The 14,450-nt window shown below is 53.6% G+C and overlaps 1 protein-coding gene across 5 annotated transcripts; it reads right to left on the minus strand.

Moving 5' to 3' along the window:
• Window positions 1-978: 978 nt before the first annotated feature.
• Window positions 979-14,414, minus strand: SLC25A23 (solute carrier family 25 member 23). 5 transcript variants are annotated; one of them, XM_060007566.1, is made up of 11 exons: window positions 14,086-14,397; window positions 12,881-13,007; window positions 12,215-12,302; window positions 11,828-11,939; window positions 10,296-10,454; window positions 10,058-10,210; window positions 9,747-9,854; window positions 8,455-8,622; window positions 3,928-4,078; window positions 2,746-2,926; window positions 979-2,369 (listed from the first exon to the last, which is right to left on the minus strand). In XM_060007566.1, exons 1-11 carry the CDS (start codon window positions 14,239-14,241, stop codon window positions 2,351-2,353), a joined length of 1,422 nt encoding a protein of 473 aa, XP_059863549.1. In that variant the 5' UTR covers window positions 14,242-14,397; the 3' UTR covers window positions 979-2,350. The 5 variants fall into 5 exon arrangements, with proteins under 5 accessions (XP_059863549.1, XP_059863546.1, XP_059863547.1 ...); XM_060007563.1 differs by having other exon boundaries at window positions 979-2,424; XM_060007564.1 differs by lacking the exons at window positions 979-2,369; window positions 2,746-2,926; window positions 3,928-4,078 and adding an exon at window positions 5,624-8,218 and having other exon boundaries at window positions 12,881-12,935; window positions 14,086-14,408.
• Window positions 14,415-14,450: the final 36 nt, after the last annotated feature.

The raw sequence follows: 14,450 nt of genomic DNA on the forward strand, positions 1-14,450 counted from the left end.
ATAGGAAAAAGTTTGATCACGTGAAGACAGGCAGAAATTGGAGTGATGGGTCTAACATCCAAGAACACCAAGGGGTGCGGGCAGCCACCAGAAGTTAGGAACAGGCACGAACAGATCCTTGCCTGGAGTCTTCAGAGGGAAAATGGCCCTGCCAACACCTTGGTTTTTGACTTCAACCCCCCATAACTGTTAGAGAATAAATTTCTGTTGTCTTTCATTTATGATAGCCAAAAGGTGGAAACAACCCCAGTGTCCGTCAACGGATGAATGGATAAACAAAATACGGTCCCTCCATAAAATAGAATATTATTCAGCCTTAAAAATGAAGGAGATCCTGACACCTGCTACAACATGGAGGAAACTTGGGGACATGATGCTCAGTGAAATAAACCAGACACAAAAGGGCAAATACTGCATGATTCCAGTTCTATGAGGTCCCTTGAGGAGTCACATCCATAGCGACAGCAGGTAGACGGTGGGGGCCAGGGGCTGGGGGAGGGGATGGGGAGTCAGTGTTTAATGGGGCAGAGTTTCAGTTTGGGGAGATGAGAAAGTCCTGGAGGTGGATGGTGGGGATGGTTGTACGACAATGTGAATATACTTAATGCCACAAAACTGTACACTTAAAATTGGTTAAAATGGTAAATCTTATGTAACGTGTATTTTACCACAATAGAAAAATATTTTTAAAATGTTTGTTGTTTTAAGCCCCTTGTTTGTGGTAACTTTTTAAGCAGCCCAAGGAAAAGGACACACTTGTGTAATTACAAAAAATACAGGACAAATTAGGAGTGCTCTTGAATGTGGACCTTCCCCCACACCCACTTTACAGATGTGGAAACTGAGGCTCACGGAGTCATTTCCTGGTCTCCCGCAACAATGTATGATGGAAGTCGGCCCATGTCCCTTCCCTGTGGGCGGTATGAGGTGGTCCCACATCCACCCACCCCCTTTCAGTAAAAAACACAATGAAAGAGCTTAGAAAACGTATTCCTTTGTTCTTTTCCTTTGAAATCACACACACAGGCAGGGAGGTGGGGAGTAGTGTAGGTGGGGGAGGTGGAAGCATTGTGGGGGGTCATCCCGTCACCCCCAAATCCAAGTTCTTCTTTTACAGTCCTTTAATGGGGTTCCCCAAGGACTTGGAAGGAATGGAGAGGGGTCCCCCAATAAGCATAAGCTCAGAATCCAAATATAAAGTGCAGAATATACAGGGTGGGGGTACTGGGAATTAGGGCGGATGGAATGTCTGCTCCTCTCTGGTAGAAAAATAGACCTGGAATGAATTTGGGGGGCTGGGGAGTTTGGGGTTTGTTTTGCATCCTTGCATGCTTGGGTTTAGGGAAGCTGCTTCTGGCTTCCAACTCTGAAGTCTGGGGAGGGGCTGGCAGTGCTGGGAGATGTGTGCGGTCCCCTCAATGTGTCCCCAGCCTTGGATTGCCTCCTTGCCAGCCCCTAAGAAAGAGCGACTGGATCCTCCAAAGGGACCCAGGCTCTGGGGGTTGTTATCAGCCTAGACAGTGGGAAGGGGGTGTGAGACATGGCCCTGCTGGGGGAGTATTTGAGAGAGAAGTTTCCCTGCAGTCCAGGCTTTGCTGGGGAGGTAGGGGGTCCAGTGTCTGTGCAGGGCCTGGGAGAGGCATCTCCTCCCCTTGCGGCCGGCATGAGACGTGTCAGGACAGTGGACGAGTCCCGTGGGTTTTCAAGCTGGGAGGCCAGGACCTGGGTTTCCTGGAGGCTCCGTAGACTATGGGGTTTGTGCCATGGGGGGAGGTCTCCGGGCTCTGGTGTGTGTCTGGGACGGGGGCGCGTGGGATCCAGGACACTGATTGGCCTATTGGGAGCTAGACTGGGGGTTCTGAGCGTTCAAGATCTAGTGCTTGGGAGGACTTGGGTCAGAAACCGGGAGTTAAGGGGTTGGCACCCAGTGCCTGGAGGTGGTAGGGTCTGCCTCTCATGGATGAGGTTGTAGTACCCAGTGCCTGCAGCGAAGGGATTTGGGGTCCAACAGCTGTAGTCGCCAGCACCCGCTCCTCTGCCATTGGGCTCTCGCGACTGTGGTTGGAGGAGTGAGGATCTGGTGGGTCAGGGCTTGGAAATCTGGGATCCGGTGGTGGAGGGTATAATGGTTGAGATGTGGGGATCCGGGAGTCGAAGCAGAGGGATCCAGGACCCAGTGTCGAGGTAAAGGGATTCAGGAATCCAGTGGCTGGATGGAGGGCGTCTGAGATCCAGTGGTTGGGGCCCCGGGACCTAGGCATTGCACTGTCAGGATCCGGTGCGCTGAGGTTTCTTGATATCCAGAATCCAGTGGCCAAGCTTGGAGATCCAGGACTCGAAGCATGGGGATCTAGGATCTGCCAGTGGATCTAGGATCCAGTACTGCCTGAGGACCCTGGATCTGGTGCCTGGGGCAGCTGGGGTCTGGGGGTTTAGATACACGGTATGTGCTGCTGTGGTCGGGGTATCAGGATCCATTAGCTGGGTTGCGGGGGATCCAGTGGTTACGACGTGGAGGTCCAGGACTCAGTACGTGTTGGGGGAGAGGGAAACGTGGGATCCAGGGGCTGGGATGTGGGGATTCAGGACCCAGTGGATGAAGTGTGGGGATCCTGTGGTCTGAATGCGTGGGGAGGGGGACCTGGGATCCACTGGCTGGGCCCTCGGTCTCCAGTGGCCGAGGTGTAGGGGATGTCACGATGGAGGTGAGGGATCTGGGGGAGGGGTGGGCTCTGGGTCCCTCACCTGGACGTGACCCCCAGGGCCTGCTTCATGTTCTCGTAGACCACGTAGGAGATGCTCACGGCTGGGATAACCTTCATGAAGTTGGGGGCAATGCCCCGGTAGAGGCCCCGCACGCCCTCCTGGGACAGGATGTGACGGAGCAGACCCAGCATGGACAGCTGGGGGGCTCCCTCGATGGAGGCTGGTAGGGGGTGGGGAGGCCAGGTAAGGCCAAAGGTCCCCCTCTCGCTTCCCCCTCCCCCCTCCCCCCCAGGCTGGGCCAGGTGGCAACTGCAGCAGGAGGGAGGAAGGTTAGACTAACAGTGGGACCTACCACTCAAGAGTCGGGACTTCTACTGGCCTGGGAATTGGCTGCTCATCTCTTCACCCCAATCTGGAGGCCCCAAGTTTGGGGATGACTAGAAACAGAGCAGCTATGTGTGGAGGGGGAGGTGGAAGAGGGCACAGAAATTTCCTCTTCCTGGAACTCAATTCCTTCTCCCTTTTCCCAGCTAACTCTTACTCAACCTTCCAACCTCCATTCCAAACCAGCTCTTCAGGGGAGCCCTCCTTGGCACCCCAGTCTAAGTCCAGCTTTTCCTTCTCCCCTTTATTCAACCCTAAATCCATACTTCATTGTGGAATGCTTTATTCACCATCTTCCTTCCTCTCCAGCTTGGGAGCTCTTTGAGGGTGGAGGACCACATCTGTCTTATGCACGGATGACCCCCAGCAAAAACGACAAAACACAAATGCTAAAATCCCCGAGGAAATTCTCAAAAAAGATTCAGGGATAGTAGCGGGAAAAGAAAAGAAAAAAGAACCTCAAAAGAGCAACACAGAGAAATACAGTAAAACAATCGTAGCCTGGCCCTGCTCCTCCTTTTGACCTCACTACATCCCAGCCTTGCAAATTAGAACCCAAGTTACCAGCCCGGAAAGCTGCCTCCCCGCTGAGATGGCTAGGATGCTCTTCCGGCACTGGCTGTATCTGTTCTCCTACTTAGGGTAAAGGGCTCCCATCCCAATGTCACAAAGGGGTAAACTGAGGCCCAGAGAAAAGTAGGGACTTCAGTCAAGGCCATCGAAATCCAGGAGGATCCCAGCCCAGGACCCTGCCTTCTCACGGGAAGGAGCTGGGGATGGGAAGGTGGACCCAAGTCGCGAGACCTTCCCTACCTCCTCCTCCCACCCAGGCCTCACCTTGGGCCTGCATGCGGGTCCGGACCAGGGCCAGGGGGTAACTGGCTATCTGGCCACACGTGCTGGAAATGGTGCCGCAGGCCAGGAGCACGAGGATGCCCGGGTCGGCCGAGTCGTGGCTATACCGCTGGAGCCACCGGTTCTTCAGGGTCTGGCAGGGGTGGAAAAGGGAGGAGGGTGGGTTGGAGGTGGGTGACACGAGGACCCTGGCTTCAGCGGTCCTGCTGGCTGGCTTCTGTATCCCGTGGTGGCTGGTGTTAGCCAAGCATTTTCCCTGCATGCTCTCACTCAAACCTCACCTAAACCCTCTCTGGTATGTGGAATAACAGCCCCCCCTACCGTTCCTGCCTTAATCCCTGGAATCTGTGAAGATGGTACCTTCCGTGGCAAAAGGGACTTTGCAGATGGGATTAAGGATCTGGAGATCGTAGATTATCCCAGGATATCCAGGGGGGTCCAATGTCATCACAAGTCTCCTTGTAAGAGTCAGAGAAGGAGATGTGATGACAGAAACAGAGATCAGAGAGAGACAGAGAGAGAGATCTCGGGGAGGGGGGATGGACATGCTATGCTGTTGGCCTTGAAGATGGAGAAGGGGCCATTAGCCGAGGAACATGGGCACTGCTAGAAACTGGAAAATGTAAGGAAACGGATTCTCCCATAGAGCCTGCAAAAGGAAAGCAACCTGCTGACACCTTGATTTTAGCCCAGTAAGACGCATTTTGGATTTCTGACCTTCGTAACTGTGAGATAATAAGTTTGTGATGTTTTAAACCACAGTTTGTGCTCATTTGTTACAGCAGCCATTGGAAACTCATACAGTCTCCAAGGTGGCCACCCTGCCCCTATCCCTTACCACTTCAGCTCAAACCTGCCGACTCCAATGGCCAAGCACCCATGGCTCAGCCTGAGGATTTTATCTGGTCCCAGGCAAGGCTGCTCTGAGCACATAGGAACAGGTGGGCAGTGCTGGGAAATTAGCACCCCCAGAAGCAACCTTCAAAGGATGACTGACTTGGTGTATCAATACCCCAGCTCCCTTGCCTCTCTGATGGGGGCATGTTCTACACTTTCTCCCGGAGGTCCCCACCAGGATTGAGCTCCACCTGTCTGCTGTGGTATCTTGCTTGATAATGCACTGTTATGGGTTTAAATGAATCCCCCACCAAAAAAAAAAAAAAAAAAAAAAAAAAAAAGATGTGTTGGGGTCTTAACCTTAGAATATGACCTTATTTGGAAATAGGGTCTTTGCAGACATAATGAATTAAGATGAGGTCATACTGGAGTAGGGTGGGTCCTTAACCCAATATGATTGGGGTCCATAGAAGAAGAGGAGAAGAAGAAAAAGGACCCATAGGGGAGAAGACAGTCATGGCAACAGAGGCAGAGACTGGAGTGATGCGTCCACAAGCCAAGGAATGCCAAGGACTGCTGGCAAAGGCCAGAAGCTGGGAAGAGGCAAGGAAGGATACTCCCTACAGATTTCAGAGGAAGCATGGCCCTGTTGACACCTTGATTTTGGACTTCTAACCTCCAGAACTGTGATGATAAATTTCTGTTGTTTTAAGTCACCCAGCTTGTGGCACTTTGTGAGGGCAGCCCTAGGAAACTAATACTAAAGCATGATACTTTTTGGTTGCCTTCCCTTCCCTGTCTTACTACTTCCCCCCAAAACCACTTGCCCCCCCATCCCTGCTTCTGGAAGACCTCCAACTAAGACAAGTACCACTACAATCCCCATTTTATTGATGAGAAACTGAGGCTCAACAGAAGTTACTTGCCCAAAGCCACAAGATAAAGGTGACAATCAACATTCAGAGCCACCCCCAAGTCCAGAGCTGTGCCCTTGGCCAATCCCTTCTGAAGCCTTCTGTGAGGCCTCTGTAAATCCAGGATCTTCTTTTTGGCCTTGGGACTGGAATTGCTCATAGGTTTCATTTCCTAAGTCAATTCCAGTGCATTGGTAATGGCTGCCTGGAACTGTGTTGAGAGGGACTCAGTGCTGTGATGGATTGGTGATGTCTGGCCTGGGCATGGAAGGGGCAAATGAGAATCATTTACCATTACTGCCTTTGCAATTTTAATAGCTGCCTTTTGGGGCTGGAGCTGCATTTGCCAAATAGGTGTTTTTAAGAGCAGTTCTGTTAAAAAGAGGTTCTGATGACTGGAAAAGTATGGCTAACACTGGGCTTAAAAAAAAAAGCGTAAATCACTTTTCTGCAGGACTTCTCAGAGCCTTTAAGGGGCTAATTTAGATCTTGAAATGCCAAGAGGGCACAGGGCTTTTCAAACTTCTTAGACCTCTGAAATCCCTTTTGGGGTGAAGAATGAATGAACTAAGGCTGCAGAATAAGGTCTTATTTCTGCTCATGACTCTGAATGGCTCCCTATCACATTTAGGAGAAACCCAAACTCATGATCAATTGAGTCCTTGCTGACTCTTCAGCTCCCTCCAGCCACTCAAGACTTCCACTCCTCAACAACAAAACAACCTCATCAAAAAATGGGCAGAAGACCTAAACAGACATTTCTCCAAAGAAGACATTTAAGATGGTCCACAGGCATGTAAAAAGATGCTCAGTGTCGCTAATTATTAGAGAAATGTAAATCAAAACTGTAATGAGGTATCACCTCACACTGGTCAGGATGGCCATCATTAAAAAGTCTACAAATAATAAATGCTGGAGAGGGCGTGGAGAAAAGGGAACCCCCCTACACTGTTGGTGGGAATGTAAATTGGTGCAGCCACTATGGAAAACAGTGTGGAGGTTCCTTAAAAAACTAAAAATAGAGTTGCCATATGATCCAGCAATCCCATTCCTGGGCATATATCTGGATAAAACTATGATTCGAAAAGACACATGCACCCTTATGTTCATAGCAGCACTATTTACAATAGACAAGACATGGAAACAACCTAAATGTTCATTGCCAGATGAATGGATAAAGAAGATGTGGTACATATATACAGTGGAATATTACTCAGCCATAAAAAAGCATGAAACATTGCCACTTGCAGCAATATGGATGCAACCAGAATTATCATACTAAGTGAAGTAAGTCAGAGAAAGACAAATACCGTAAGATAGCACTTATCTGTGGACTCTAAAAGGTGGTACAAATGAACTTACCTACAAAACAGAAACAGACTCACAGACCCAGAGAACAGACTTACGGTTACCAAAGGGGAAAGGTCGGGGTGGGGAGGGATAAATTGGGAGTTTGGGATCAGCTGATATATACCACTATATATAAGGTAGATAAACAACAAGGTCCTACTGTATAGCACAGGAACTATACTCAATGTCTTGTCATTAACCATAATGAAAAAAAAAAAGACTTCCACTCCTCCAATAGGCCATTTTCATTCCTGCTTCTGGACCTTGGCATTGGCTGTGCCCTCGTTCACACTCCCTCCTGATATATATTCAACTCATCACTCCAACACCACCTCTCAGAGACATTCCTAGACACGCCCCCCTCCTGCCCATGGCTACTTTTGATTGCACGTCTTGTTTATTATCTTCTGAGAACACTTCAGGGTCTGCAATTACTTACTTGCTGGTTGACTCGACTTCTTTGTTCGTTGGAGGGGTGTCCCGGGAGGACAAGGATTATGTTGTGCTCCCTGAACGCAGCAGCCAGCACAGTACCCAGAACACAGTTGCTAAGTGAACGGGTGAATGAGTGAATGCATGAATAAATAAACGAACGAATGAGTGAAGCCTTGTCTCACTTGGCTCCGTAGACACTGGGTGCTGGTAGGGCAGGTACGGGTGGCAGGTACCGGGGATCCTAGATCGGGACCAGCTACGTCATTTGCGGGGTCCAGTGCGAAATAAAGATATGTGAGGTCCCTTGTTCAAAGATTATTAAGAATTTCAAGAGGGTGACAGCAAAGCATGCAACCAAGTGTGGAGCCCTTCTGAGTTGGTGACTCTATAGGTTGCCTACCCAGGAAGCTGGGCTGGATACAACGATGGGGGGTGGGGGGATGCCTGGGAACTTCTGAGGCTGTGCTAATTGGGCGAACCTGGTGATCCCACCAGGAGAAGGGAAAGGCAATGGATGAGGTCCCTGGAAGAGAAACAGCGAAAACTCCCAGCTCCTGCTTCTCCTGATAAAGGCCCCGAGATGCTGGTCGTGGGGTAGGGATTTTATGGTGGCAGCAATGACTGAAATGGCCTTGAAGAGGATACTGGCCTGGAGATGGAGGCGTGTCTGACCCACGTTTTGGGGGGGGATGGGCATCTTTGCAGCTCATCTTCGCCTGCTCCCACGTTTCTGTGAGCTAGAGTGGTCCCCGACTTTCACATGTCCTGAGACCCGGGAAGGCCAAAGTACAGGTGGAAGGTTCTTGCGGTGGGAAGCGCAAGAGTGGCGGGGCAGGTGGGGAGGTCCAATGCCTGAAGGAGTTCCCCGGAATCCCAAGGCCCACAGTGCTTTGCTTCTCCACCCCTAGCTATGGAGGTCAACTGAGCCAGCCCCACAGGAAGGGCAGATCCCAGAGAAGGGAGGACCACAGACCTCGTAGACGGCCAGGTCGATGCCTGCGTAGGGGATGATGCCCAGCACGTTGGGCAGGTAGCCGCGGTAGAAGGCTCGGGGCCCTTCTCGCTCCAGGATCCGCCACGCACAGTCCAGCAGCCCCTTATACTGGCCCGTCCGGCGAAGGGTCAGCCGTGTCTTCAGTACCTGGGGAGAAGCCGGTTATCCCTGGAAAAGCTGCCTTCGGAATCACTACATCCAGGAATGAAGACACTTCGAAATTGTACCTCCTAGATGGAGATACCCTGAGAATAACTGAATTAAAAGAACCACTTGTGGGACTTCCCTGGTGGTCCAGTAGCTGGGACCCTGCACTTCCCTTGCAGGGGGCATGGGTTCGATCACTGGTCGGGGAATTAAGATCCTGCATGCTGCTTGGTGTGGCCAAAAAAATAAATTAAAATATAAATAAATAGAAGAACCACTTGCTCTAGAACCTTCTTCTACCCCCAAACTCTATACCTACAAACTGGTTACGCCTATCAGACTTGCACGTGGCACCCACTGTTGTCTCCCAATATCTTGTGACTTTCTCCCTTATCAACAGAAACGGCTCTTTTCAGCAAGAATACAGCCTCTAGAAATAAAGACTACGTTTCTCAGTTTCCCTAGGCGTGTAGCCATGTGACTGAGTCCTAGCTGACGAAACAGATGGTGAAGAGGTATGCAAGGCTGTCGGAAAGCATCCTTAAAGGCAGGGAGGTGTTCCTTCCTCTGTTCCTCCTTCTTAGCTGGAGTGTGGATGCTGTGACTGGAGCACAAGCAGTCATTTTAGTCCATGAGGTGGGTGCCACAGGCTGAGGTGGTGGAACAAGAGAGAGGGAAGGAACCTGGGTCTCTAACACTCTGAAGCCACCAGACCGTCCCTGAACTGCTCACCTCCGGACTTCATTTATGTGCTTTGAGTTTTCCGTCACTCAGAATCCTAAGTGACGCCGGGCACAATCTGAAACTTGAAATGACTTCTCCAAAAGTGGTTTCACCTAGAAAGGATTCCCTTGGGGACAAGCATCCTGGAAACCAGTATCCTTAGATGAGTCATATCCATAAAGGGCTGCACCCCACAACTGTTATTTAAACAGCTAAACCAACACTACTGTGATACCCAGACCAGCTACACATGAAAGAGCATTGCTCTGATGAGCTACAGTCTGAATCAAGATGAAGCAAAGTTATAATCCCAACGCTTATCCCACCTTGGAGTGAAAGGGTTATTGCAGGCCCGCCCCCAGCCCTGCAATGGAACCTCTGCTAGGGCCCCTCCTTCTCACCTCCATGGGGTAAATGATGGTTTGGGCTGTGGCACCAGCCAGGGAGCCAGCCACAAAGCGCTCCTGCACATGCAGTGTCTCCTGCTGCCCCCAGATGGCCCGCTTGATCTGAGAGGGAGACACAGAGGTGGCGGGACCTCAGGGGTTGGGCCTTCCGTGCGCTTGGACCTTCCCTCTGCTGTCCTCCTCCTGGGCGCATCCCGAAGGGGAGCAGATGCCCACTCCTGGGGACCTGCAGACATCCCCCACCCCCAGGCCAATCCTGCAAAGCCTCCTGTCTGTAGCCCACGCCTCTCCCTGCCTGCCCCCACCTGCTCATAGGCCATGAACTTGATTGCCGACTCAGGTGCAATCTTGAGCACGTTAATCCCATTGCCGCGCCACAGGGAGCGCACGCCCCCCTCTTGGATCATGCTCCGTAGGCCTCCCAGGATGTTCAGTCGGTTGGTCTTGGAGGCGTGGACCTGGGTGGGAAGACCAGGTGGCTCTGGGGACCCCTCCAGGGGTCCAGGCCTAGGGAAGGGGGTGGGTCTCTCCAGGGCCCCTCACCTGCATGAAGACCTTGAGGCGGTCCAGGGGGGCTGTGCCCGTCCGGGACACGGCACCCGCCATCGCTCCCGCCACCAGCTGTTTCCACCACGTGCCAGTCAGCTTCTCCTGCTCCGAGAACTCATCCGGGACAGTCAGGCACTCGCCAATGTCCAGGACCTGGGGATGCAGAGGCTGGGGGTGTCATGCCCCAGTGGGGCTGGGGGGATGCAACTCTGCCCTAAACTGGGGCGTCTCCCCCATGAATCCCAGGGTACCCAGCAATGAATCCCAGTCCACCAGTGAATCTCACTTGGAGAGCCCAAGAGATCTCTCTTGGACCCCTACCAGACCCAGCCCCGCAGTCTCCACAAAAGATAATAACATCCTTCCTGGGGATCTCCACCAAATCCCGTCAAAGCATGCTATTCAAGTCTCTACCCCACAGGGGACTTCCCTGGTGGTCCAGTGGTTAAGACTCCACGCTTCCACTGCAGGGGGCATGGGTTCGATCCCTGGTTGGGGAACTAAGATCCCACATGCCACGTGGTGTGGCCAAAAATAAATAAATAAAAGAGAATATCTAAGAATATATATATTAAGGGAATTCCCTGGCGGTCCAGTGGCGAGGGCTCTGCGCTTCCACTGCAGGGGGCACGGGTTCGATCCCTGATCAGGGAACTAAGATCCTGCATGCCGTGCAGCACGGCCAACAAAACAAAACAAAACAACAAAAAAAACCCAAACAACAACGACAAAACAAACAAGCCCCTGCCCCATAAAGATCCCTCCAGAGCCAATCAGATCCCTCCAAAGGATCGCACCCAAGGGTCTCCCACGTAAGAATTCCAGAAGATACCTCCAGGGCCACACAAGGTCCTACCAGGGACTCCCTATATATGGAGCCCAGCAGATCCCTCCTGGGGGTCTCTCCAGATCCCCAGGGGTCTCCCCCACAGAGATCATCCCCCCTCTAGCATCCATCACCTGCAGACTTCTTAACCAAGCCCCTCATGGGTCCCCCAGGGTGGGAATCTCTGGATCTCCCGAGAGGGTCTCAGCAGATCGCATGGATGGACCCCTCCAGATGCCATCAGATCCTACCAGATGCACCACTCAAGGATTCCCACCCTGGAAATGGCAATCCAGAGCGCTTCCTCCCTCCCAAGTTCCAGTAGATCCCGTGAGACCCTCTGAAGACAGTGGCTTCCTAACTTGTCTTTTCAGCAGCAGAATCCTTTATTGAGGGGAATAGAAACCAGCAGAAAGAGAGCCATGTGGTTGAGGGTGGGAGACCAGATGCCCCATCTGGTGAGCCCTTTCTTCCCTGAACCCCCGGAGGCCCCACAGTAAGTCTGAAGGGTCCCCATCAGCTGGCAGACACCTCCCCAAATGGGTCCCGGGAGCCCCAGATGGAGGAAGAGGAGAGCAGAGCCTCATCCCTCGGCTGCTCCCAGTGGCTCCTCCTTCTAGAGTCCTGAGCCAGCCCCTCCCCCCATGCCCTGGGGAAGAGGGCCCGACCAGCAGGCTGGGACAGCCGCCCCCCACCTCACCGTGGAATGCTTCCAGAAATACAGCACATCTTCCACATTCTCCAGCGAGTGCAACAGGAAGTGGTCACGCCATTCCTGCCAGTCAATGGTCATGGTGTCATCACGGTCCATGCTGCGGGGGGAGGGGTACAGGTGGGACAGAATCAGTGCCTGGGTCCAGGGGTGAGTTGAGTGAGGTTCTTGTGGATTTGGGGGGTAGACTGAGCTCCTTGGCACTGGGAGCTCCCCATTTTACAGAGGGGGAAACTGAGGTTCAGAGAGGGGAAGCAACTGGGCCAAGATCTCAGCTCCACTGCCTTGGGATTGGGTCTGAGGCTCAGAGGCTCAAGGTGGCTGAGGGGCTTGGGGACCTGAGTTACCTGGGATTCTGGACATCCCGCTACTCACCTGTGCAGGATTTTCTCTGCCTGCTCCAGCGAGATGGAAATGCCCAGAGCTCGGAAACTCTGCTGGATCTCAGAGACGTCGATATGACCTGGGGAGGGGGCCCAAGGTGGGGAAGTGTGTGTGTAGGGACCCCAAGATGGAGGACCAGGACAGCTTGGAATGGGGATACTGAAGAAGACCAGCGGATCGAGGAACCCAAGGTGAGGTTTGTGGCAGGGTTGGGGGGGGTGGTCCTTGACCCACTGGGATCAGAGGGGTAGAACTGGGCCATATTAGAGGGGGTCTTCTGTTCGATGAATGAATGAAGGATTGAGTCCAGGGATAATTATGGGGGTCCCTATGCCACAGGGGGTTGAGAGGCAATACTGGACACCCAGAAAAAGCGATGGGGGTGTCTCTTGTCTCATAGGGAATCCAGGAGCAATATGGGGGGATCTTCGTCCCACAGAAAAATAAGACTAATAAATAATAGTGTCCCACCCCAGAAGGAAAAGGAGGTGGGATAGGCCGGCTGGGCCCCGAACCACCTAGCTGGGGGTGAGGAGAGCTCCCAAAATAGCCTGTGAGTCATCAGGGAGAAGCGGCTCTCCCTCCTCCTCCTAGCACTGCCAGTTCTAACCCCGTTGGCATCTCCAGGGCCCCCACAGCCCCATCCCTGGGCCTTACCATCCTGATTCCGGTCCAGACTGTGGAACAGAAGTAGCAGGCGCTGTTCCCGCTCCTGCAGATAGAGGATAAACTCCTCCAGGTCAAGGCCGCCATCTGAGTCAGCATCACCCTCAGGGGAGATGCCCTGGCAGGGGGGAAGGGACAGAAGGAGTTCTGGGAAGCTGCTCCCCCAATCTGGAGGAGGCAAGACAAGCTTATGCCCCAGGAACCCAGGTCCCCCTCCCCCAGCCCTGCACCTAGAGGACCAGGGCGGGGAAGTCACCCCTTCCCTTGATCATCTCTTTCCTCAATAAGATACCCAAGGCCAAGGTAGGTCTGTGAGGTGGACAGTGGTTGTCCAGTTTTCCTGGTGAGCAAAACGAGGCTCTCCAAGGTCAAGTCACTTGTTCAAGGTTACAGAGCTGAGAAGTGAGTAGGTGGACTTGGGCTCTTGTCTCTGAAAGCCTGTCCTTCCAGGTGTCTCTTATATGAACTTGTCCACATGGCAGTTTCAAGAGCTCTCCTTGGAGACAGCACTGGGCAATGTGGGGCAATGACATCCACACTGAACATCTGCAGGGCCTCTGTTTTCCTATCTGTAAAGTGGGAGGTTGACTGGAGGTCTCAGGGTGCTATGGAGACAGTCCAGTGGCATCTGGGCCTCCAGGTGTGGGGGACACATGCAAAGGCTTGGGGTCAAGTTCCTGCTTTGATAGGTGCATCCCCAGCTGAGGGTGGCCTCGGATAGGATTGGGTCCTTGGCTGGGACAGCCTGGGGCATAGAGCCAAGCCCAGGAAAGGACAGGGAAGGGAATGTAAACACAGAGGCTGGGGAGGGTGTGTCTCCTGGAGGTGGGTGCAGGCCTTGTGTCTCGGGTTGTGCAAAGAGTTCAGAGAAGGGTGTGTCCCGGGCAGTGGGCAGGAAAGCGCACGCGGCCCCATTCCCAGGCAGACATCCCTCACCCCGAGGGAGGAGGGGGACGGGTTTGGCAGCCGAAACTGCAGGCCTGGGGCCTCGGTGGTCCTGTCTTGAGCGAGCCCGTTAGGCCCAGACACGGGCGGTCAGGGGGAAGGGGACAAGGACGCCCAAGCTAGGAACGGGTCCTGGTGTCCAGCCACAGGCAGTCCCGGGCTGCTCCCGGCGCTCCATTCAGCGGCTCGGGTTACCCTGCGCGGGCTGGGCTCCAGCGCCACGAGCCAGGAGGGGGTCCCTGCAAGGGTACCTGTTGTGCTCCGCGGTCCGGGCTGCCCCCGCCCATACGGGCCAGTCCCTGGCGCAACTCGTGGACGTCCAGGCGACCATCCTTGTTAGTGTCCAGCTCCTCGAAGAGGCGACCCCAGCGCTCACGCCGCTCCGCATCGCCCGGGCCCCCCCGCATGGCGCCCGCCCTGGGGGGAGGGGAGGCCCGGTAGCGGCGGCCTCAGCGGGGGCTTGACGGCTCCCCCTCCCCCCAGGGGCCCCGGAGGGCCAGCTCCCTGGCCACCGCCACCGCAGCCTCCGCGCTGTCTGCCCGGCTCTGGCACTTGTAGGAGGCGGTGACTGCTAGCCGTCGCCGCCCGCGCCAGAACTTGCGTCTCCTCCGCACTG

The sequence above is a fragment of the Delphinus delphis genome, chromosome 3 (assembly GCF_949987515.2).
Source record: "Delphinus delphis chromosome 3, mDelDel1.2, whole genome shotgun sequence".
Classification (NCBI taxonomy): Eukaryota; Metazoa; Chordata; class Mammalia; order Artiodactyla; family Delphinidae; genus Delphinus; species Delphinus delphis.